The following is a 24,051-nucleotide window of genomic DNA, read 5'->3' on the forward strand; positions in this document are numbered from 1 at the left end:
TTTAAGGATCGGAGGAGCAGGAGGGGGTGGGGGCGGCGGCGGTGTGAGGTTGTCATTGGAAGGATTCAGGGGCTGAACGCTTGCTTCAATTGTTTCATCGATACCGCCCATTTGAGACGGGTTTACTGCAGCGTACACTGGGCTGTTGTTTCGGGTCTCGTATCCGAGGGTCCCAGGCTGGGACTCGCCAGGGATGATTTTTCGAGGTGACAGCAGTGGGCTACGAGCTACACTAGGATCCTGTGTTTTTCTCCGGCTACTGGGTGGCAGCGCTGACTGGAATGCCGGGTGTGTTGGAAGAGCTGCGGGAAGTGGGTACGGCGAGAGGGGAGGCTCTTCCGGAATTGGAGCAGATGCGCTTCGTGGAGGACCGCGTCGAGGTACCGCTGAATAAGTGGTTTTTGGAAGAGGAGCAAGGCTCTCGAAGGCGCTGTTGTATGATATCGCATTCAAGCTTCCCCAAGTGGGGAGCTGGGTCGAATCATATTTCTCGGGAATTTGAGGAACTTCGGGTATGTCTTTGTGTTCGGGATCATATTTTGGATGTCTCATGGCCCTAGGAGTAGCTGGAAGTCCAATTTGTACAGAAGACCCATTGCCGTCTTTCAGATAACTCGGAGACGTCTGAATGTTCGCGGGAGACGTTGTTTGGCTACGCGGAGGCTGCACCTGGGTCTGCTTTGGCCAAGATCCGGTGAAGTCCGGTGAGGCCTCATGATAAGTAATCGGAGAAAGGGTGCCCAGCTCTCCCGGGTGCATGATTGGAGGAACAGATGGCCTACGAGCCAAAGACTTGCGTCTTTCCTCGAGTTCACGAGCGGCGTGTTCTTTCTTGAGAGTTCGCTCGTCCTTGAGTTGATGGACATCACCAGAATTGGGTTTTTGTTCGGAGACTGATCGAGCATGCGATTGTTCCCGGCGCTCTCGCTTTGGCGCTGTAGACTCTTTTCTTGTCCTGCTAGCATCCCGCTCATCAGGACGTCGGCTGCTTGACCGGTCACGGCGTCTTCTATCCGGCGATGCATCCCGAACAGCACTCGTTCCACGCTCTCTCAAGCGGCTCGTACTTCGATGTCTGGACCTGAACCTCATTTGATCTTGTTTCGCCTGCTTCAAGTCCTCTTCATCATCATCTGCCTGGTAGAACCTGGCTTGAGGTGACATAGGCAACGGTGACGACGGAGAACGAATCGCAGAGCCCTCTCGGCCTTGGCTTCTTCCCCTACTTCTAGTATTGATCATGGTAAGGCGGCCATCAGGGCTAGGTCGACGGCTGTTATTGCGGCTAGTCACACGGCTTGCAGGCTTACTGGTTCGGGCAACCGGCTCTGGGGAAGTACGACGGACTCGGCTTGAAGGTTTTGAAACTTTCACCCTTGAATGGCTGGTCTCCTGGTGCTTTCTCATCTCCGTGGCAGGTGAAAGAGCAAGATCGCCATAACCAACAGCGCCGAGATCCCTGAGGTCCTCTGGAGACATGGGAACAGGTGATGTTGGAGAGCGCTTCGCTGGTTTGATGTAGCGAGCAGCACTGCGTCCTCGGTCCTCTGATGGTTCGCGTGTCTTAGTCTTTCTACTGCTACTACGCGCCCTCCCTGATTTATCGTGCCTGTCGCGGCTGCTGTGTCTTACTCGTTGCTTTTCGGCATGGTATTGTGCAGATTCAAGGCTGCTAATATACTGATCTAAGCTTCTGCCAGTGACAACTGGACTTGCTGTCCCAACGCTTCGGTAGCTTCGCTCACTGGTCATGGGGCTTCTACCGCCAGTGGAGAGTGAGGCTGTGGATGGAGCGACAGAGCGTGAAGTGTTGGTACGTGCTTTTGACGAGGTAACAGAAAGCTCAGGAGAGGTCATGTAATCTCCGGTAATGATGGACTCCATGGGTGGCCACTGTATTTGAAGCCCATCTGGTTTACGGTCACGGGATCCATTTCGAGTACGGGCAGCCTGGTTCTTGATCGTGAATGATTCTGGAGAGGGTGAAGGTAGCGGATTTGAGGGTTTGTTCCTACTCTTTTGCATCATCGGGCTTGCTGTAGCGGCTCTGCCAGTGGGCGTGTACGTTGCTGAACTGAGTTGTAGTGTTGTTTCTGGCTGTGAAATATTGCGCTCGTGTGCTCTAGCAAGGGGGTCAGTTTTCTCCCTCTCTGATCCAGAGTCTACAGGTGTAGGCAACTTTGCGGGCTCTAGCGTCCTTCGGGGCATGACATCTGAAGGAGTTTCGCCAATTGAAGGGAGCCTTTGTCTGGAAAATCCTCCCGGAGTTGCAGTTCGTGCTGAGGCAGGAGTGTTGTAAGCACTGCGATTACCAGGTCTCAAGAAAGCAGTGTGCACGGTTTCACTACCTGAAGGCGAAAGTGCAGACTCTGCAATTGGGGTTACACCACCGCCAATTGGTGTTCTCTCATCTTCGCCGAGGCCGAAGAACTTGGATTTTCCAGCTTTGTCACCAAATGTTGTGATGAGTTTGAGGGCAGACGTTTTCGCAATACTGCGTTGAGGACCTCTGGCCCCGGGAGGGGACAATGGCGGGCTCAAAATTTCAGGGATGCTTTGCTGCTGAAATTGCGAGAACGTTGCAGCTTGAGCAGATGGTGATACCCAGGGCTCTGATGATTCTGATCCGGTGCACGAGAAACATCGGATAGCTAGTTGCTGTAAGCTATGTTGAACTGCCCATTCACCCCATTTTCTGATCAGTTCTGCCTGTCTCTGCCAATCGGCGGGAAATACATGACAAGTCAATATCAAAGCCTCCATGTAGCGTTTATGAGAGACATATATCTCGATTGCATCGTTCTGATCGCCCATTCCAATCATGATTGTTGCAGCAGTATGCACATCCCCCTTTTCAAGCAGACGCTGAACGTATGCGCGTGCAACCTTCGTTTGTGAAGCATGGCCGCCAATTCCACTTAGGGCCAGGAGCATCCAGTCCGAGGAGGTCATTGATTCCGAGCTGGTAGCCATAATGTCAGTGTCGATATCACCGAGCCATTTAGCCAAGAGGAGTCTATTGGGTGATCCCAGTGGGTGCCGACTCATCTCATCCTGTATCAGGTCACCCGCCTCACCCTTCCAGCCGAATATTGTGCTGAGCATTTGTCGTCGAAGATCATTGTTCGTTAGATGGCTGTTATCTAGAACCTGTGGGTGGCTGTAAGGTATATCACTCAATCTTGTCTTCGTGAATTTGAATAAGTCTACGACCCTCGCGTCATCTGGACTGCGAAGCACTTCCTGACGTAAGCGGGAGCCCCTTGGTCGAGACCGGTGTGAAGTATGCGATGCCGAGCTTAAACTGCTCATTGACAGGCTGTCGCGACTGGAAACCAAGGAAGGTTCTCGTGTAGAATGCATCGATGACCCAGGAGACATTGTCGTACCGTCGCTTGGACCACGTGAGGTGACTGATGTATGCGTCCGATGCTCGCGGTGTGGTCGAGACCCAGCGGATGATCTGGATGTTGTCGACGTTCTACTTCTTGACGACACAGGACTGAGAGTATCAGAACGGTCTGGCTCCTGGCGTCCTTGCTCCAGCTTGTCCATTTCTCGAGCAATCCGTGCCAGTGGTGACATATGATCCTCATCGCTCTCAGAAATGTCAATATTGATCGGCACCGACGACGACTCAAGATCGGCATCAGCGATAGCCGCCGAGCCCTGCTTCTTCTGCTCCTCGATAGAGATGGGTGGCGAAGGGGGGAACAGATTGGCTGGGTGCTGAACATTTGCCACAATCTGCGGGGGACTATTGAGGTCGAACTGCTGGGCCGTGTTGTTGGGGCCCAATGTGAACAGAGTGGCGCCAGGGCCGTAGACAGCGAGACCCCTGACATGCTCGAGCGTAGGTACTGACTCGTAAAGAACATTCTTCGTCCGCACATCCCACGACGAGGTTTCTCTAGAAAGGGGCTGTGTCAGCAATGTCTGGTTAAGCGCGCGCGTCGGTGTGATTATCACTTCCACTACTCACCCTTCAGAAAACTGGAGAATCCGACCGTTCTTGGCCCACGCCAACCAATTTGGCCCCGTTTGATAGTTGTCTGTCCGTTTCAAGACTCTTACGACTTTAGCCGTATCACTGCTCGTGGGCGACTTGGCGACACTCCAGACCCGCAAGTCACCGTCGTTTGTCTGGCTGGCCAACATATCGGATTTTTGGCGTGATGAAGAGGCGTGCCATGCCAACGTGACAATGGGAGACGGTCCTCTGGAGGTAGTCAGGTTGTGCAGAATGGTGAATCTTGGCTGTAAAGCTGCGATTAGGAGGGATCCATTTGCAAATCTAGATGATCCAGTTAGTTAGAAGCATGAATGGAGGAGGGGGTTAGATACCCAATTGCATAAGTTCTACAATCTGCAGCGGGAGCCAAAGCCGTGATTGGGATTTGGTCTATCGTTCTCGCGGAAATGTGTTCGGATGTTGAAGGTTCGAATAGAATCACTTTCCCTTGCGAATTGCCTGCACAACAATAAATCAGCAACCCTTCTTCTGAACGAACAGCCACCCCAAAAAACCAAATATAATCGCTGATGATGGTTCAACGCACCGAAAGCAACATTTCCATTGCGCATCCATGCTGCAACTGTCAGGTTCTCATACGACGCAAATCTGGCCAGCTCATCTCCAGTCATGCAATCCCATACAATGGCCGTCTGCCCGGCATCATAAGTTACTACTAGTCGCCCAGCGCCTCTCTCACTGATGTTGTCGACGGCAAGTAATTGGATCTCCTCGGTATGTCGCGAGAAGCGTCGCTCAATGGCCAGGGTATCGTGGTGTGCGCAAACAACCGAGTTGCCTTGCACATACAAAAACATAGACGGCGTGGCAGCGCATGGTTCGAAATCGCGGGTGACTTCGGTTGGAGGCATGCTTTGACTGATCTCCGCAAGTGTGGCTAGTCGCCCCTTCGAAGACTGACCCGAGCTCATCGACACCGAGCGATGCCTCCCCAATTGTCCGGCAGACATGGCGACAATGATCTCCTCGTCCCCGTTTTCGTTGTCAGCTATGCGATGCGATGCGACGACTTGAACAGTTTCTTAGTTACTTGTTAGTCGGATGGATGCATAACAGCCTGCATAATCCCAGTGGAGGACGACAGGAGATGGACTGGGGCCGCAGCAATGAACATCCAGTCTGTCTTGTATACTAAACGGTGTAGAGGAGCCACATACATATGTAAAGTCTCTTACCGCCCCACCAGCGGTTGTGGTCCTGCAGTACAGGACTGATCACGTCCACGCTCAATTCTTCTCTTCTCACTCGTCAGTCACATGGAGTTGCTGGCTGCCCGACGTCGTTTCAATATACGAGGGCACCGTTTGATAGCTTGTACGGTTTGTGTGCTGCATGAGCAGCTGTAATGCGTGCTTGTGTGAACGAACGGTTTAGGTTTGTGCAAGGGCCGAGAATTAGAAGAGGAGAGACGAAAGATTGAAGTACGGAGTACAACAGAGGGGGAGAGAAGGGGATAGTATCAATAGTAGCACAGGACCTCGTGGGAGCTATGAGACAGATGCCCAAGGACTCGTACGGGTACGGCTATCGCCTCGTGGGCGTCTGGACCCACGGGATGCAAAGACAATGAATGGTACTTTTGGCGCTTGTAATCGGGGGCTAAGGGGTCCAAATGAAGATCCCGCACGCTTGGAGAGATAAAACCTGAGAACTGGTCCATAGGGAACGTATGTGGCTTTGCTTCCATCAAGTCTGAGAGCGTTGGAGCAACAGAGCGGCTAATATGAGGTGACTCGAGCTGTCAGTGGATGATCCGAAGACACAATTAGATTCGCATGTCCAACCGAGCCATAGGATCTGATGCGGATGCGGTCCGGCTCATCTCTGGTGCACCGAGTAAGAACTCGAGGAGCCAGGATGAGAGTGGCCACTGCATACCGCTTAAGAGACCCTGGAGACGTGGAGCTTTTTAGCATGGAGGGGCCATGAAGAACCATGTCAACGTGGCTCAAAACTTAAATGCAAGAAAGCTCAATGGGCAATAGATGCATTCGATATCACACCCGGATCTCAAGGCAAGAATAGGGAAGGTGGCAGTGACGGCATCCAGTAACGGATGAATCGCTATAAAGTACAGCAGAAGCAGTTCAGGGAAAGTGGGTTAACAATTGGAAGCGGTGCAATGCAGTGCAGTGCAGTGCAGTGCAGTCCAGAAATACGGACTCATAGAAGCTCCGGATGGCCTGGGATCGGCCGGCATTGGTACGGTCAGGTAAGGTATTCTGAGCGAGGCTGTGGGAGGTCTGTTCTAAGCAGACCCTCCTCCGCCTTCGAAGGTTCGTGACATGGCAAAGATGTATGCCTGGAATCCCATTTGATGGGACCTGAAGCAGGAGGTTGGCCACAAGTTGGACACTTGGGATCGAGCTCCTAGCGCCACCAGACGTTGAAAAGGCACATCCGAACGCTGAGTGGCTGGACGAAAACCGGATGCATGCACAAGCAATCACAGCAGCGACCTATCAGACGCGCGAATTGACCTATTGCCAGGGATGCCCTTGACCTCACCGTTGAATCTCGAATGCTAGACAAAGGTTCTCCAAAGTACTAAACCATGGGCAAGCGTCTACAAAAGCATCGTGAGTGGTACTATTATTTTCAACTTTAACAACTCCATTTGTATTCTCTTGTGCTTCTATCGTCCCCAAAGTTCCGACTTGTTCCGTTCTCTGAAGCCGTCGGATTTTCGTTCCCCTTCTAATTCTTATTGCACTTTCAAGTTATTGTCAGGGAACAAATACTCCGTACAGCTCCTTTGCAGAAGTGAAAATGAGGGGTTGGGACTGTGGCGCTGGAACTTGCTCCTCGTTAAGCGTGCCCGGTCAATAATACTTCTATCACCTCTTATTTATGGACTCCGTGTCGCCAATTGTTGTCAGTAACATTAATCGTGGGACGCTGACGCTTTTGCATCGCATCGCATCGCATCACATGCGCTACGGCCTGATGTGATTGTGAATATGTAGGGGGATATCACAGCAATAATCGATAGAGTTTCGATCGATATCTTTCAAGTTGTGTTCCTCTCGGATTCCTTCCGTTACCCTCTTTATCTACATTTAGTCTAGTTGTTGTTGCTAAGTTGCAAGCATTAATATCGGCAGCATGACATCGAAGGTTCTCCCTCCCGCAACGTCCAAGCTCCCGCTGGCACAGCACAGCAGCTTCCCGAAGATCGCTCCTTCCTGCTGGTCAGAGCAGAGGTCGCCGCGGGGTAGACTGTCTGATTGTGGATGCGCACAACAGTAGTAGGATGTACAGAAGCTGAAGGGGGGAATGCGAATTATATATTACCTGCAATGCAAGGCTATTGTCGAATTCCGAGGTGATGTATCCGTACCTGCTTTGTTACCACACCCAAAGTTTGGATGGTTGGTACTCGTAATTCTTTTGCTTGTACGAAGGTAGCACGTTCCGTTGACTCTGTGGCGTTTCGTCTTCTTACCAGACCATTTATTCGTATTCATTTCTCAGAAGATATTACGGATGCATCCCCAGCGAGTAGGAAACGAAGACTGTTCTGGTGTGTGATTGGTTACAATTGAGAATTATTCGGCGGTTCATTTCTAATTATTATTACTATTGGCTGCTTTTAAGGAATCATGGCCCATGCCTCCTTCACCGTCACCAGCCATGCGAACTGTAAGCGCCCACCTCCTCTTAGTGCATTCTCGAGTGGGGGCACGGCGTAGTACAGTATTCTCCTGCACGGATTGAACATTTCGCGCCGCGCGCCTTGCATTGGTTGTCCACTTTTCTTCCCTTGGTAGTGGCATAGCATTTTGTACTCTCTTGTCACGAGCGACTTGCATAGTTTATATTTCATAGGACATTGAAGTTGTGATGTGATGTGATGTGAACAATTTCTTCTCGCTATCAACAACTATTAAAATGAGAAACACAGCCACCGTTGCTTGAGCACCACACCTCCTCGAATGAACATCTTCCCTTCATTTGCAACGGATGGGGGTACGAGGACTGATTTAGACTTAAAAATCAAGGCTGATACACATGATCATGATCCTCCCATGGATGGCCCTCCTTCTATCTAGCCCTGCCCTGCTCCGACTTAGCCCTGAATAAATAGCGGCGGCTGAGGGCCGTTCCTTGCTGTCGCAACTGTGCTGTGGCGACAGGGAAGGCTGAACAAACAATCCGTACCATTATCCATGCACTGCTTGTGCCACTTCGCCTTTCTTAACTTTGTTGGTGGGTGTGGCGTTCTGAAACGTGATGAGATGAGACAAGACGAGACGAAAATACACGTGGAGGAAGACGAGGTGTCGATAATCCCGCCTCGCAGCTGGCCTCTTCTTCAGCGATGATTATGTGCTGTACTGTACAATATGTATCTTTCCCCAGATGGATAGATAAGATAATCTCGGGGTGGCGGATAAAGCCCGGATCACATTTGTGCCTGAGCGCGCCGCCCGCCTCGCCTCTCCCTCCCGCACCTGGTGTTGATTTGGAATATTTTCTCCACCAGCATCGCTTGACGGATCATCTTGAGCCTCCTTTCGTTCCTTGATTTTGTATATGCAATGATCGTTGCATAGAGAAAATAACTGCAGTCGAAAATCAGCATAATGCGCAAGGTGGATTTGCTCGGTTGTGTAGGACTTACTATGGGCAGGATAATGAAAGTCCCGCAACATCAACAACACCCTCATTCCACTGCCTCTTGAATCGGACTCATATGTCTATCTGAGCCGCTTACACTTCGCGACTTCTTTGAATTTCCACTCCGGCGTCGTTTGCGCTCCCTCTTCTCCCTCTTTGCCTTTTCTTGTTCGATCAGATCGCGCATTATCGATCCATGGTCTACGACAATCTGCTGCTCGCACATCGGCGACGCTGGCGACCGGCTTGTGGTTGAGCTTGGTGTCGCGGGAGGTGTGCAGTCTTGGTCGTCGAATACAGATGGGAATAGTTCCTCATCCGAGATTATGAAACTGTGGTTGTGATATTCTTCATCTGCGCTCGTGTTGCTCGACAGAGAAGAACGGCGTGGCCAAGAAGGGAAAGCACACGAGGCCTGACTCGTTCTTGAACCAGAGGATGGGATATCAATAGCTGAGGCTGTGGAGTAAGACGTGGATGGCGCCGAAGGCGATATAGAGAAATACATGTTGACGTTCTCTTGTGGTGGGGTTTTCCGCGTGTTTGAAAAGGTCTTTCAAATCGATTAAGTATGGGGTTCGTCGCGGGGTATAAGACTGTCGACGCGGTCGGTGAGTAATTCGAGGTGAGTAATTCGAGTTTTGAGGCCCGGCTTAATATATTACGGACACCGAAATGGAGGGTGGTAGTAGGGAGGTGTAACAATAAGTCTGACAGTAAGTCTGAATACGCTGCAACGCTGAGCCCCAATAATAGGCAGAGGAAGAGGCACAATGATATATAGATTGCGGAGGGTGATTTCAGGAGTGGGAGCGAAGAGGCGGATTCAAGGCAAAACAGGAGAGTTTTCTTGTTATTACTTGAGAAGGTGGCAATAGGAAGGGGATATTTCAACGATTCATATGTGAAGGTGACAGACACTTGATTAACAAACAGTCTGGCCCCACGGCTCACGGCTCCGCGTGCGTGGGTGCGTGGGACCGGAAGCTCTAGATGGTGACCTGGCCCCGAGCACAACAATAACAGGTGAGTACCCGGCCACTTAGATCTGTTGGATGCGGCTTCAGGCTCCCGTTCGCGCAACGATCAGGATTTCATACGCACCATTCACGTCCTGTCTTCATGCTGGCGAGAGAGCGGTGTCTTCACCGCTGGGGGCTTGAGTTGTGGTTTGCAGCCTATCAACATTGCCCGGAGGCACACTCTCTGGCAGCCCTCGCTCTGGATGGAAAAAGCGGCACTCATTATTGCTATTGGCTGCTCCGCCCGTCATACTGTCAAGGAGTGCCGCTTTTTCTGTCTACCCTGAGACTCTCCTATGTGTTTTCACCGCCGTTTCACACTTTTGCCAGCTCGACTACTGGTGCAGCCGGAATCTATATACAGTACTGCCGCGATGCGATCGCTCCCGTGCATCCGCCTTTCTGCTTGCTGCAAGGTCGTTTGTTTTTTTTACTATAGAATAAAAGCAAAACCTCAAATGATACAATACAGTACAATACAGTACGGCAAAATCCATGGCTGAGAAGTAGAAAAAAAACACAATATCCCCGAGGATGAAGGAGCCCGATGTGTCGGGGCGACAGTGAGTCAGTATGTTACGTTCCATTTGTTCATGATTCCTTTGCCATCCATCCATCCTATCCTAAAAGAAACAAATGCCACTTTCTACTGGTTCACAAGTCTGGACATAAACCGACATCTCCCCGTTTGGTTTCGTCTCGCGACTATTACGGAGTATTCTGATGCTAGCCTGGGTGCGTTTGTTTTTCGTCTGCCCAAGGCGTCTTTGCTTTGGTGGGGTTGTCTACAACCCCCACTATGCGTGAACCATCCCACGACCTGAGCGCCGATATTCGCTCTAGAAACAGCCTTCACTGATTCCAAAGCCGCAAAATATCAAACCAACCGGGAGTTCTTGAGTGGCGCCGAAGACCTCCCACGCACGAGGCGTCCTTCTATGGTCGTGAGGAGCGCGCTCCCAGACATCGATGAGGAATGGGAAAGACTGGCTATCGAAGCCTTCTTCCCCGGGGCGAAAACCACGTTGGGCTCAGGACCCAGGGCGAAGCAGGCAGGCAGTAAAGTGCTGCGAATAGATCAACACACCAATCTAATCTCTTCGAATAGATGATCAGTCCGAGTGATAGTTCCTGCTGCATACTGACTCACTTCCCGTCATGAAAAATGTGACGTGTGCGAGGTTATGCAACTATAGGAGGAGACTTCTTTGCTGGCATCGAATAGAAGGAGGACCCCCCATTTTGACGATAACACAGGTTGTGTGACGCTGGCATGTGATGAGCGAACCACCAGGCGCTGTGCGAACCCTACCTACCCAACACATCACATCCCTCCTACCCCAGATCGCCTCGCCCGCCGCCGCGTCGCCCGCCGCCGCGTGCCGCCCCGGTATGTACTTCCGTAAAGGTCTTACTGTAAGACATCGTGGCACAAGAGACCTTGCCCGAGTCTGAGACTTCCACGTGAATATACCGACCGGTATGCACATGACCTTGATTCAGCCCAGCACTCAACAAATAATACTTGTTCCTGCCAGCTTTACCTTATTTTTCGGGTTCCTTTGAAATATCATGGTATGATAGATCCTAGATACCTGTTTTCTATCTCTGGAAAAAAGCCACTACATCCGCAGGTTGTCATAAAGAACAAGATAGCGGAGATTTGGGCGAAGACAACTAAGTTAGAAATGTTAGTAACTTAGTAAGGCTATTCCACCAAAAACTGTAGGTCTTTCTATTTACATTTCTACCGCGGGAGCCCTTGTTTTAGTTCAAATCAAGTTGAGCGTCTATTTTAGGAACCACAAGAAAAAGGCGCCCAATTCTTACGGATACTTGTTACTTCAATTACAGGAAAAAGGCGGCGGTAACAGAAGAACAAAATACTGTTATCGTGGTATATGACTGGCGTGCTAGTCGAAAGGAGATCTAGAGTAATTTCTGCAAATACTCTTGTCTGAGCGCGGACATCTCTCCCTCGGCGCCGTATTGGTTCTGGGCTGAAGGTCCTATCCAGTTTGGGTAGAGGCTTGGAAAGGGGCAAAGGCCAAGGCAGCAACTAGCTTGAGATGAAAGGATCGGGCGGGAAAGGCAGAGATCATGCTAGTGAAAGAGCGAGTGGTGGAACGACATACTATCGAATGCAAGTTGCTTAATTTGCATTTTTATTTCACTTGAGCTTCTTGATTCCATTCCTGGCTCAAGATAGAAAATATTGAAAACATACTTCCAAATACAGCAAGTCCACCGAGCCATTTACAGTAGAGCTAGCCTAAATATTTCCTTTTCGGACTGTTCATTTCTGTTATGTCTTGTGTTCAGCTGTCTCGGAGCTCCCCTGCTGGTGGTTTCTCTTCATCGTCGCTATCAATCCTGCTCAGCACGGCCACACCCTCCACATGTCCGGTTTGTGGAAAGAAGTCAAACCCACGGAGAGATTCGATCTTGTATCTCGCATTAATCCCAGACTTCCCCCTTACTAAGACGCCAACATCTCTTGCCTGTGTATGGACGTTGCAGGAGACATACACCACCCTCCGTGGTCCAAACTTCAACAATTGGGTCAGGAAGTTGTCGTCACATCCTTTCCTTGGTGGATCAATGACCACCACCGTTTCGTCGGTAGGATACTCCACAGATTTGAACAGCTCTGGGGCATCTGCGGCAATGAAAGTACACCGCGAAGGAGGGAGCTTATTCAGTGCGGCATTTTCGTGAGCCGAGTCAATAGAGGCAACTGAAATATCAATGCCGGTTGAGGAAGTGAACATTGACGAAAGTGTAATCGTAAAGAGACCAGAGCCGGAGTATGCATCGATCAGATACTTGATTTCAGGGGCTCCAGCACTGAAAGGGGGGAGAATGTGATCTCTGATGTATTGAGTGAAGACCGGCAGTATCGAGTTGTTATTTTGAAAGAATGAACCAGCAATATTGGTGAAGACAAAGTCGTCGATGTATTCAGTTGAGGTGGCTTTATTATCTGTAATGCATGTCTTGAAATCTGTAAAAGTAGGTGTTGTGACCTTGACTGTGTCGGGAGGTGATTCCAAAGCTTTCTCGTCGTCGTTTTGTACCCTCAACGTGCTTTCACGCAGCAAGATCGTCGCTCCCCTCTGGTACTTGTCCAATTCTTCAACAACCCGGCCTCGTTCTCGTTTCATGCCCATCCTGACAGCATCTGTGCCGATGGGGCAATCCTCAATATCCAGAGTTTTCTTCTGACCTTTAATCATAAAGCCTATACTTGGAGCTTCTGTGAAATACTTCCTAACCCCATTCCTCTTATCTGCCTTACTGATAAACCCTGGAGGTCCATCGAAATGCGGTGTCAATTTCGTGCGATAACCGTAATGTAAGGGGCTCCCGATTGTATCCTCGACGACTGGAACCAGGTTAGGAGACAGTTGTGAAAAGTTCTTGTATGCCTTTTCAACTATTGTCCGTTTGTGTTTCAATTGCGTTGTATAGTCCAGCATTTGGAACTGGCATCCTGAGCAAGTGCTGAAATACTTGCAATTGATCCGGCTGTCATCGCGAAGTGGCCCAGCTTTTACTACGGACACAAAGTCTGCAAGGGAATACTGTTCATCCTCGTAATGCCGAATCACCTTCGCCTTGACAACGTCCCCAGGTGCAGTGAAAGGAACAACATATAGATGTTTCGAAGAGTGGTGTCGCGCAAGCCCGTCGCCAGTCGAAGATAGCTCGATGACCTCGACCTCGATTTCTGTGAATGGCGATGGCAGAACCTCAGATGTGGAATCGTCAGGTGTTCGAATAGCCTCGACCCCAGCTGAGATTTGCTCCGGTAAAATCGTATTGGCACTTCCTGTAACATCGACAGCGGGATCGATGATTGGTATTTTGGTAACCTCCGAGAGCTTCTGCGCGGCGAACAGAGCGCGCACATCGGCGAGTAGGACCTCATCATTCGATCCCTCCTTGATGGGTTTCTCCTTGCGCGTTCTCAGCCTCTTTGCGCCCCGTCCTCCCTGAAAAGGTCTCTTCCTCTCGTTACTTCGAGGCTGAACAGAATCCATTGTGATGGTGAAGTTGCGTGACGGTACGTAGTTTCTCGGCCTGGAGAAACTGTGATTAAAACGCTTGCATATGCTCAGGGAACATTGCAACATGGAGACAATGTCTGTGGGTAGGAATATTTTACACTATTCGTAATGGCAAACTGCAGATGTTTTTATTGGTCTGGAACACAATTCTTTTTCTAAAGCACCAAAAGCGGCCGCTAGCTCAAAGTCACGCTTTGCCCCTTATGGCAAGGTAAAATGGTACGTATCTTTCCTTCATCACTTAAGCCTTAACTACTAATATCACTTATCTCGCTCCTACAAGTGGTTAAATCAAAATAGTCTCTCCTTCATCACCTCTTTCAAGTTGGGAACTCCACCTTCCAACATAATTTCTGACACTTTGACCACTCTGACGCTCAGTCCCAGCACTTCCTCGATTTGCTTCTCGGTACCTCCATTCCTTAACAGCCCTCGCATATGCCATTGAACCTGCACTGGGACATCCGTAGGCAACAATGAGGCTATCGTCGTCATTAAAGTTTCAATCTATGAAGGAATTTTTGTCTCAGACATATATGCACCATATTCAAGGTGGACAGTCAGGACGCCTGTATGGCTTTAGCTACCAACCACGAATTGGTCTTTTGAAATTGACCCACGGCCTCATTTTGAGTTCAAGGAATCACCACTAGTGAAGACATTCGGGCCTGATGGTCAGAATAAACTGAAAACGCTGGATGAAGATGAGAAAGAAGAGCCTATAATAGTGTGGAAAAGATATTGCAGGCTGGATTGGTAACGGGAGTTTGGTGATTAGGGGGAGGAAAGAGCGGAAAATAGATCTGATTTACTTTATGACCCTTGGGTTTTATCGTATAAACTATAGCTAGTGGAACTAAGAAAGATCCTTTCAAAAGTGCTTTGGTTTAAGCTTTCTTTATTGTTCTATGAAAAGACAAATCAAATAACAATACGTTATGAGTCTAATTGCTTAAAGCCGAGAGCTATTATGAAAGCTAAAGGTTATTATTCTCTGTTACAACACTGGAGCGGAAATGGTGTTTTGAAAGGATAAAATAAGGTTTCTGTCGTATTGAATTCTGCAGCGTTGTACTGAAAGTTGAAGGTTGCATCAAGTAGCCATCCGAAGAGACTGAATTCCCTTCCGAGGCCATTGAATCATGAATTTATATGCAGCGGTGAGATATTTATAGTGAAGTTTAATCACACGTATCAGTCTGAGGATAAACATTCAGACAGACCAACAGATGGCAAGAGGGGAATCCAACACCCCATTCTATATCATTTCCTAGGACGTTCCAAAGTCCAACAAATAACGTCCTCCATCACCTTCTCACCTGAATTTACATCTACAACCTCACGGATGCCTTTCAGTACTCCGTGTCTTCTGAATCCTGCCTTGATTAGGACCCTCTGGCTTGCCAAGTTATCTAGTCCAGTGTAAGCTTCGAAGCTATCTTTTGAGTTTTCCCCTAGTTTGTATTGTCAGCCTAGTCCATCTGCCGAGTAACGGAAATAACTAGGATAACTTGGGCAGGTATGATAGGGTGTAATACTATCTTCGGCCCAATAGAAGCTGATAAATAAAGCGATCGCTTCCGAGGCATAACCATGCCCCCAATAGTCCGAATGGAGCCCGTAACCGAGCTCAGGAATTTCACCATCTGAAGAGACTCGAGGGATGCAAAGTAACCCAATCAGTGTTCCGGCTTTGTTTGGGGTAGAAGTCCGAAGTAATATAGCGTACTGCTCCATCCATGGTTTGTCTGGAGAAGGCAGACGAGCTAGCAATTTCGCCTTGGATTCCTCGAGACTCTCTGATGCGGCTTTTTTCCTGGATTCTATGAGCATAGTAGCTATAATCATCGAGTTTGGATTTGTAAACATGCTTGCTCTCTGGGGAGAAAATGCGGACGGCAACTTACAGCCATTTCATGCTCTTTTCATCACTCATTAGGTTATGAAACCCGACCAAATGCGCGTCTAGATTGAGGAGTTCTAGCATCAGTCGATCAGACTGCATTACGACTCTCGCCATGTTTTATTGTACTGATTGTAACGGATGTCAGTTAAAATTGAAAAGGTTAAGGAGAAAGTATTCTTAGGTCCAGGTAAGAGTCATCCGCGTTGCGGTGCCGGTGGGGCCACGCGCACGCGGCCCGCATTGTGGGGTGATAGCAGCAAAGAGATCATTCTATCAACCCCTATAGTATGTTACGGCTAGAACATGAAAGGCCCACCAATTAATAATCCTCAAACCATCTATGATGCTTCCTCTTCCTATATATAAAAGTTGGACTTCTGACTTTTGCTATCCCAGGTATACGTAGCTAAACCATTATAAAATTAGTGCCGCTTTTTCTATCTACCGCGAGGTAGACACTTGCCATGGAGAAGACCGTAAAACACTACAAGAGTTTAAGCAACACCGGAACGCAAAATATATATAGGAAAGAGCAGAATGAATTGCTGAGACTCGGCTGTTCTTACGTTGACATCGCTCTAGGGTGACTTTTGATGAGAGACTACTAGGGTTTCGGAGGGTGAAAACGATACGGAAGCTATGAGAGCTGCTCCTTGGAAATATGGAATATGGTACAGGAAGCATGAAAATGTTCTTACAAACGGAGATGTAGGATAATAGATGATTTCTCAATCAATCTATGGGTTGTGTGCCATACGAAAAGAACACCATTAAACAGTAGAGCACAAGAATCTATACTGCAAACATCTAAGGAAAACACAAAGGGAGAGGAATCAAACGGACAGCATCGAATGATCATGATCCCTTGCGCAGCCAGTCCGACAAAGGCTTTCCATGTCCACGCGAGTCAGAACTTTGAACAAACCGTTCAACCCTCAGCTATCATTACGACTAGCGAACGTATACCAGGTTCATTTGAAGGCATCCGTTGCTCTCTTGATCTAGTAAATCTAGATTTTGGAGTCTGGAAAAGCCGGAGAAAAGGGAAACAGGTATCCCGGATCCTCAATTTCGCTATTGATGCCGACTGGTTGGCTCTCTAGTACGCCACTTTTGTTTCTCCAGGAAACACAGGAATGACAGTATATGCCCTGCGAGTTAAGAGGACTAGGTATAGTAGCGAGGATACTATAACGGCAAAATTGTTCCACCTCGAAACGGGGTTCAATTGTGTTACATCATGTCCACAACAGGAGCCAAAAAGCAGAAACTTTCAGTCTTTTGTGCGACCAACTCCAATCAAAACTTCTCTATTATGATCCGGCAAAGAAATGTGAAAAACGGTCAAGGATATGAGAAACGGAGCGTCAGACTCCGTTATTCCATTTATCGGTTCACAGCCCTATACGTACGCCGGTTGTTACATGGACCTCCATTTCCAACAACTCGTTCCATGCTACTAACTCCATGCTAGTAACTGAGCATACATGCATATATATATGTGACCAAAAACCGGGGAATATCGCAAATTGGTGAGGATTCAAGGCTTGGACTTAGGGAATGGAATGCTGCGATGTACCCCGCATTTGGCGGGGTCATTTCTTTCCCCACATGTTTGAGAAGGTCAATGCTACAGATCAACAAGGCTAATGTGACGCAAGCTAGACCCTCGCTTTTTGTAGATGGTCGGGTTTAGGGGGATTTCTGGGATGGAAAAGAGTCACTGGCAATGCTATGGAACCTCCAGAATCTACAATTCGTCAAGAAAGAGATACCATAGCTATACATAAGCAGAGAAGTAACAGGTTTGAATGAAGCATCGTTCAACTCAAATCCAGAGAGGAAACAGCAAAGATGTCTAAACATGGAAATTTAAATTCGGAATACACTTCCTTGAGCGTGATGACACAGCCGCCGATATAACTTTCAGAGACGTAACTGGCTAGTGGACTGCTGGTACTACAATACTGGAAGGAGCATTGGCACACCCGCACGTGTGTAGATAGACCACATTGCCGCTAATGCTATGGCCATTGCCATGGAGCAGCATGTGGGTCGCCAGCTCAACGCATTCGAGTACCCAGTTTCAATTCCAGCTTTGAAAGACTTTTCCACTTACTGTAGAACAGATCTTCAAACGTGTAGGAAGGAGCATCTGAGGTACTACCTCGAAAGTACAGAGAGTGCCCCACAGTTCACGTGGGTACATTATCAAATCAGGTTAGAAAAGCACGCAGCAATTGCTTCCGAAACTGCTTCGGGAAGCACTAACTTGCCAGATTTGGACAATCGTCTACTAACTGGGCTCTGCAGACTTCAAAGTTGGAGGGTGCTCATATCTATGAGATATTTTCGAGCTGCAGAGACCTTGAGCTGAGCGTGCTGTGAGCATTGACCACAACGCAACCTAACATGTAAATTATAATAGGATATTTAAGAAGTGGCATGATATGATGTCGATGTTGATGGCGGGGAAAGGAGGGAAATAAGAAAACAATCTTGTGTTCCGTCAGGTGCTTAAAGCACGTGAAGGGTACTGCTGGATCCTTGTCTCGCATCGCATCGCTACCGAGTACTGTACTCGTAGTGTAAGTGTATCACTTCACTTCACTCTACAACTCCACGACTGCATAATTGAACGACTGTCGTTGCAACACTGCTTCCGCCCAGTTTGAAATAGATTCAATCTACAAGAATATCCATGCACATCTCATTCTATGTGCACTGATAGCAGAGTACTGCAAGGATTTTTAGATTGTCTCTTTACGTACCGGTAACTGCCCAACTTGTAATCATACCTAGTACTTCCACCCGTACTAACCCGCACTTGCACCCTCATGACAACAAGTCTGGCCCATCCAAAGCTCAGCACATACAGGAAACTTGTATCTTGCCTTCTGTGATGTTATGTCTCTGCTTGTCCTTTTCTTTACTCTATAAAAAACATAACCAGCATAGCTCCTCTTTATTACTTAGTGTGCGATGATCCGCAGTGTTTGCTTTCTCTGCACCCCAACAGTTTGATAACTGCCGGTCCGAACCTCCCGATTAGAGTCGGGGAGACTTTAAAATCAGGTTGACGATTTTCTCGATCCCTGCTTCGACCATAATGCCTGCTTTGGGCATTTTTTGTATCACCTGGCGAGAGATTATTACCGGTCCCTGTATTACCAGAACAAGAAAAAGGATAAGACTCTAGCTTATGTCGCTCCGTCCCGTCTTTTATATAATGGTCATTAATATATCTCATGATGCAGGTAGTGTCCGAGTCCTGAGATTCAGAGCGGGAAAGTGCATATGAGAACCATGTACGTATTACAACAATCCAATCGGGCTGACTTTTTTTTTGGACTTTGTGAAGATCTTGTTACCTGGCGATGAAAAAGCATGGCCGGAACTTCAAACACATGCTGTCAATATACGAAATGCTCTGTGTGTGAACAACGGCCGGCCGCCACTCGATCCAAGAACAGGCACATGGATTAGATACATAAGGAAGATGGTGCCCACAACACCGTAGCATTTGTTTAAATTCCCGGATTTTTCTCGCCTATTTCTGATCATCTATATCTCCCGCATATTGATTGACCTGCATATGACTGGTCTGAGCAATATAGAAGCAACAAGTTCGACAAGGCCATTCGTTGTCTGTGATAACCTCCATGAGGACGAATTGCTGGGAAATCCGGTGAAGACAATTGCACTTTGGACATCATGTTCTTGTCAAGACAAAGTTCAGCGCCAGTCGGCTCAGGACCAGTCTCAACTGACAGTCATGGAGCGAGAATACTGGGCATCACTAGCTTCTTTACAGCTTTTGCCTGTACTGCGGTGATTCTCCGAGTCTACGTGAGGATATTCATGTTAAAGATGATGGGTGCTGATGATTACGTTATGCTTGTAGCGATGGTATGAATCGATGCTATTTTCTAGACTGTGGGTTGACTGGTGATAGGTCTGTTCAGTGGCCGTTTTGACCTTTGTCGTCCTCGAAGTACAACTTGGAGTCGGAGAACATTTCGGAAATCCACACCTTATGATGAACTACGGTCAAATTGTCCATTGGTCTTATCACCATGCATGGATTCTCATCATTGGTATTACTTGCGTGAAACTCTCTGTGGGGATTTTCTTGCTTAGACTGATCCAAGGAAAATTGTACAGAGCAAGTTCATCTTGGCAACGATCCATGCTGAATTCTAACGTTTCCACAGCGGTGCATCATAGGGTGGATGGCTTTCCTACTCGCTTTCACTTTCGCTTGCGTCTGTACACTGTAAGTCTTTCCACCCAACTCCCTTCAGGAATCGACCGCAACACTGATCCGCACTTTTTAGGATATTCCAATGCCTCCCAGTCGAAGCAGCGTGGAACTTTGATTTGAAAGCAAACCCAAAGACAAAGTGCTATAGCCCAAACGTTTTCCGGAGTATAGGGCTATTCAATGGGGGTAAGATACTGACCATGGTCTTACCCCCGCAAGGCTTGGCCGCTAAAATATTCTAGCTATAAACCTGTTCACCGACTTTGTCTTCGCCTCTCTACCTATACCAGTAATAGTACCTCTGCAAATCAACCTGCGAACCAAGATCTCACTGATTTTCATATTGAGTCTTGGTTATTTGTAGGTGTTGTCCATTCTCGAGGTTCTAAATCAAGCTAACGCTAGATAGTGCTTGCGCTGCGTCAATTGTCAAAGAGTATTACCTATCAAGCTTCTTCGCCAACACGGACAACCAGTTGTTAGTGCCCCCCTCTTCTTGGCTTAAGCGCAGATATCGAGCTAACGTAGTTGCAAGTGATGATACTTTCAATGTATGGAGCTTGTGAGTGTGGCCATCTAAACCGACAATATCTGTACCCGACTAATGCTACAACAGTATCGAGATTAACGCCGGGATTCTTGCAGCATGTCTCCCAACCCTGCGTCCACTTTTCGCCACTCTAATCAAGAACCGGTCAATTCTCAAGTATTCCGATACCGACCGCACCAAAGTTGGAGGGGCACGCCATCGATACTTGCCACAGCAGGATGACAAGGAACTTCTATCTATGCCTTCGAGGTCTACCTTCAATGGCACCGTAGACGAAGATCACAGTGTTGGAACTAGCGGCGGAAACGGCATGTTTGGCGATGGGAGTAACCACCATGGACATGACAGCGTGGCGAGCAGTAGCCCACCAGCGAGGCTTGGAAAAGCTATTGAGGATGGCGTAGGTGGTGAGGATGGTGTGATGTCTCGACTACAAGGGCCGCATAGGGCATATGTCCAGAGAGGGCGAGATTCAAGAGATTGGAAAGACCCTGGGGGGATCTTTAGGACGACTGAATTCTCGGTGACCCGGTAGCGGATTTAATGTGACAAGTTTTGGTTATGGGCATTGTGAGCTGGAATTCACGTTTGTCCATTGTAATTTTGCACCGATTTTTCGTCAGCAGTCAATTGGCTCGGCTGTTAATATTTTGGGACTTGATAGGGGTGTTTTGTTCGGTTGATTTTGGGCTCTGATAATACAGCGTTACAACACTTGTATTCACGCCATAATGATCACACGTAAATAATAACAAAAGTATGATTTCTTTACTGGCTGCAATTTGAAGATGCGGTGACATTGAAAGCAGTAACCCAGTGCTAAGAAGTGCCTTCTCTTGCACTGTCCGATAATTGCTCGTTTGCACGAGAGATTTTTTTGTCATACATGCCAATTGCTACGCTAGCAAGTCAGAATCAGACCGTTGCTCCTAAGGGAAAATACCATATTTAGCTCGAATTCATACGCACAAAATTGGGAGTAGGGAATACGTTCATTTCTGACATTGATAGAAGCGCTTATACTAGGGTTGAATGCAGGCCCCACGTTAGCCTCCATCAAAATGATGCTCAAATGGAATGAAACGCTGAGAAGGTAGACTTGATTCATAACGCCAAATACTTGCAGAGTTCCGCTCTGTCAGCCTCAAACTTCACTCCTCAACTAAAACTCCTCCTCTCCATTCGTCTGGTATATGTGACGACTTCGCTTTTCGTCCCTGCGCATGGTTTGTCCGGACCCCGTGAACCCCACTGCAGTCTGTTAGCATGATACATTTCGAGGAGATGAGGAAGCTCACCTCTGCCGTGAACACCTTCCGGTGTGCGGAACATGCTATCTTTCTTTGCAGTTTTCCCAAACTTTCCCTTCGCCGCAAAGTCCTGCCACTTATTTTTGCCAGCTTCCAATTCTTTATTTGCTTTGATTTTCTTGGGTAATTTGGCAGGCCGAACGGGACCATCACTGACCTTACTTGGCTCACGCTTGGTTTGTTGCGCAAGTTCTGGGTTGATATCTGCGGCGGCAGAAATTACATTCGAGTTGAGGGTTGGGGAGGGTATCGAGGCTACGACTGGGGTTCCATCAGCTTTGCGCTTATTGGAATTAACTATGGGCTTAATATCCTTGGCCCGAAGCGTCTCGGTGGTGTCGTAGCTCTTGAACTTGACGATATATACCGGGGAAGTTGATGATCCGGTTATGGAGGTAATCCGCGCTGGATAGAAACCCTTGTCCCCAGAATGCCACTTCGCTAATACCATATCGTTGACGGAAAAGCTTGTCGGGGCTTCTGCTTCCTCGGCTGCGGGTGTCGCCGTCGATTTCTTAAATGCAGGGTGATTCTCTCGCGACCATTTCTCCTTCACAACGGGTTCTGATGAATTCTTGGATACAGTAGCTGGCACTGAAGGTGGCTTTAGTTCTGCGATCGAAGCTTCAGTGAGGGAAATGACTTGTTCGAGTTCAGTCTTTAATTCCTGAAGCTCTGCGCTATCCGGGTCTGCTTGAAGACCCAAGTCTACCGTCTCCAACTGTTCCAATATCAATGTCAGCACTGATCTTGCGAGGTATCAGGGAGGGAAGGTTTCGAACCTGTAGTTTGTATTCCTTGATCTCATTTTGGAGGGCGGCGATTTCACTCATTGTGGCTGTGACTACAGATCGCTGCTACCTGCTTTTCAACGGCTCACCAGTTCAGCAAATGAAAAGGAGATTCGAATGTAATGTAATAGACTGTGAAGAAGTCGGCGGTGTATAGGTATGTTCTGTTGAAAGTATTGAGAAGTGAAGGGCTGAGGGGTGAAGTGGAGTTGAGTAGCACAAGTGGAGGAGTTCGAGATAACATAACCTTATTAGTAAGCGACGCGGCCGCTCCCATCCCTTCCCTTCCTAATCCAATCCAATCCAAACCTCCAACACCTCTATCTTGAAATCTGACGACCAGTCACCTCAACAAACAAAAGTTCAAAATGCAGGGCTTTAATATGGGTCGTTATGTTCCCCCTGATCAGGAAGGATTGATCAGTGGGAACAAACTCCATGGGAAGCATGCCCTGGGCGCCCGCGCAAATAAGATCTCCCAAGGCATCCTCACCGTACGATTCGAAATGCCCTACCCAATATGGTGTATACACTGTCCAAAGCCTACCATCATAGGGCAAGGTGTACGATTCAATGCCGAGAAGAAAAAAGTTGGGAATTACTTTTCATCTCCCATCTACAGCTTCCGGATGAAACATATTGCCTGCGGCGGGGTGATTGAGATTCGAACGGATCCTAAAAATACGGCATATGTGGTTACAGAGGGTGCGAGGAAGCGAGATCTGGGGGATGACAAGGTGGAGGAAGGTGATATCAAGATCATGACGCAGGAAGAGAGGGAAACAATAAGGGACAATGCGTTCGCTTCTCTGGAAGGCAAAGTAGAGGACAAAAAGCGGTTGCAACACAGCAAGAGACGACTGGAAGAATTAGAAGAGCTCTCCGAGAAGCAATGGGACGATCCGTACGAAAGGAACAAGAAATTGAGAAAGGCTTTCCGGGAAGGAAGACACTTGAGGGAAAAGGAAGCTGGTGTTACGGCAGCGTTGCAAGATAAGATGAGTCTTGGTCTTGATCTGCTTCCCGAACATGCAGATGATACAAACCGGGCCAGGTTCATCGAGTACGGTGAGTCGAATGCAGAGAAAGCAATGACCAAAGCGATATCTAAGCCTCTGTTTGGGAAAGAGGAAAGTCCCCCAAAGAAGTCCAAAGGCTCGAAGCTCAGAGGGAAACTAAAGGCCGAGCACGTTGCGAAGCAGAGAAAAGCTGATATTGTGGCTGAGATAAGAGGAAACACCAGAGCAGTGATGGATCCGTTCCTCACTGGCACGAAAGCATCAGAGAAGTCGACCGGAAAGTTCGTGTTGGCTGGTGTGAAGAGGAAGCAACCTAAAATTGAAGGCACTCCAGAACAGACTACTGGAGCTGGTTTGGTGGACTATGATTCTGATTAGATGGAACGTTTTGGTGCATTTGCTATGGGCGAATGGGACTAATAATTTCTCAACACTCATGGCGTTATGGAAGCAATGGAGATACCCC

General features: G+C 48.2%; 6 protein-coding genes across 6 annotated transcripts; 2 read left to right on the forward strand and 4 right to left on the reverse strand.

Annotated features, from left to right (window-relative positions):
- Positions 1-94: 94 nt before the first annotated feature.
- LHYA1_G005760 (uncharacterized protein) lies at positions 95-4,983 on the reverse strand (the record flags this gene model as incomplete). The annotated part of the gene is given in 4 exon segments (XM_031150704.1): positions 95-125; positions 137-3,910; positions 3,983-4,294; positions 4,364-4,983. The coding sequence occupies 4 exon segments, from the start codon at positions 4,981-4,983 to the stop codon at positions 95-97; spliced, it is 4,737 nt and encodes a 1,578-aa protein (XP_031004353.1).
- A 3,716-nt stretch (positions 4,984-8,699) lies between these two features.
- On the reverse strand, positions 8,700-9,161 carry LHYA1_G005761 (uncharacterized protein; the record flags this gene model as incomplete). Its single annotated transcript, XM_031150705.1, has 1 exon — positions 8,700-9,161. The coding sequence occupies one exon, from the start codon at positions 9,159-9,161 to the stop codon at positions 8,700-8,702; it is 462 nt and encodes a 153-aa protein (XP_031004354.1).
- A 2,832-nt stretch (positions 9,162-11,993) lies between these two features.
- On the reverse strand, positions 11,994-13,803 carry LHYA1_G005762 (tRNA (uracil(54)-C(5))-methyltransferase; the record flags this gene model as incomplete). Its single annotated transcript, XM_031150706.1, has 2 exons — positions 11,994-13,758; positions 13,781-13,803. The coding sequence occupies 2 exons, from the start codon at positions 13,801-13,803 to the stop codon at positions 11,994-11,996; spliced, it is 1,788 nt and encodes a 595-aa protein (XP_031004349.1).
- A 5,562-nt stretch (positions 13,804-19,365) lies between these two features.
- LHYA1_G005763 (uncharacterized protein) lies at positions 19,366-21,000 on the forward strand (the record flags this gene model as incomplete). The annotated part of the gene is given in 7 exon segments (XM_031150707.1): positions 19,366-19,560; positions 19,607-19,855; positions 19,866-19,927; positions 19,989-20,101; positions 20,158-20,275; positions 20,325-20,477; positions 20,532-21,000. The coding sequence occupies 7 exon segments, from the start codon at positions 19,366-19,368 to the stop codon at positions 20,998-21,000; spliced, it is 1,359 nt and encodes a 452-aa protein (XP_031004350.1).
- A 627-nt stretch (positions 21,001-21,627) lies between these two features.
- Positions 21,628-22,608, reverse strand: spf30 (Splicing factor spf30; the record flags this gene model as incomplete). Its single annotated transcript, XM_031150708.1, has 3 exons — positions 21,628-21,716; positions 21,764-22,496; positions 22,558-22,608. 3 exons carry the CDS (start codon positions 22,606-22,608, stop codon positions 21,628-21,630), a joined length of 873 nt encoding a protein of 290 aa, XP_031004357.1.
- A 326-nt stretch (positions 22,609-22,934) lies between these two features.
- On the forward strand, positions 22,935-23,963 carry CCDC130 (Coiled-coil domain-containing protein; the record flags this gene model as incomplete). The annotated part of the gene is made up of 1 exon (XM_031150709.1): positions 22,935-23,963. The coding sequence occupies one exon, from the start codon at positions 22,935-22,937 to the stop codon at positions 23,961-23,963; it is 1,029 nt and encodes a 342-aa protein (XP_031004358.1).
- Between the last annotated feature and the right edge of the window lie 88 nt (positions 23,964-24,051).

This window comes from Lachnellula hyalina (assembly GCF_007821495.1).
Source record: "Lachnellula hyalina strain CBS 185.66 chromosome Unknown contig00092, whole genome shotgun sequence".
Classification (NCBI taxonomy): domain Eukaryota; kingdom Fungi; phylum Ascomycota; class Leotiomycetes; order Helotiales; family Lachnaceae; genus Lachnellula; species Lachnellula hyalina.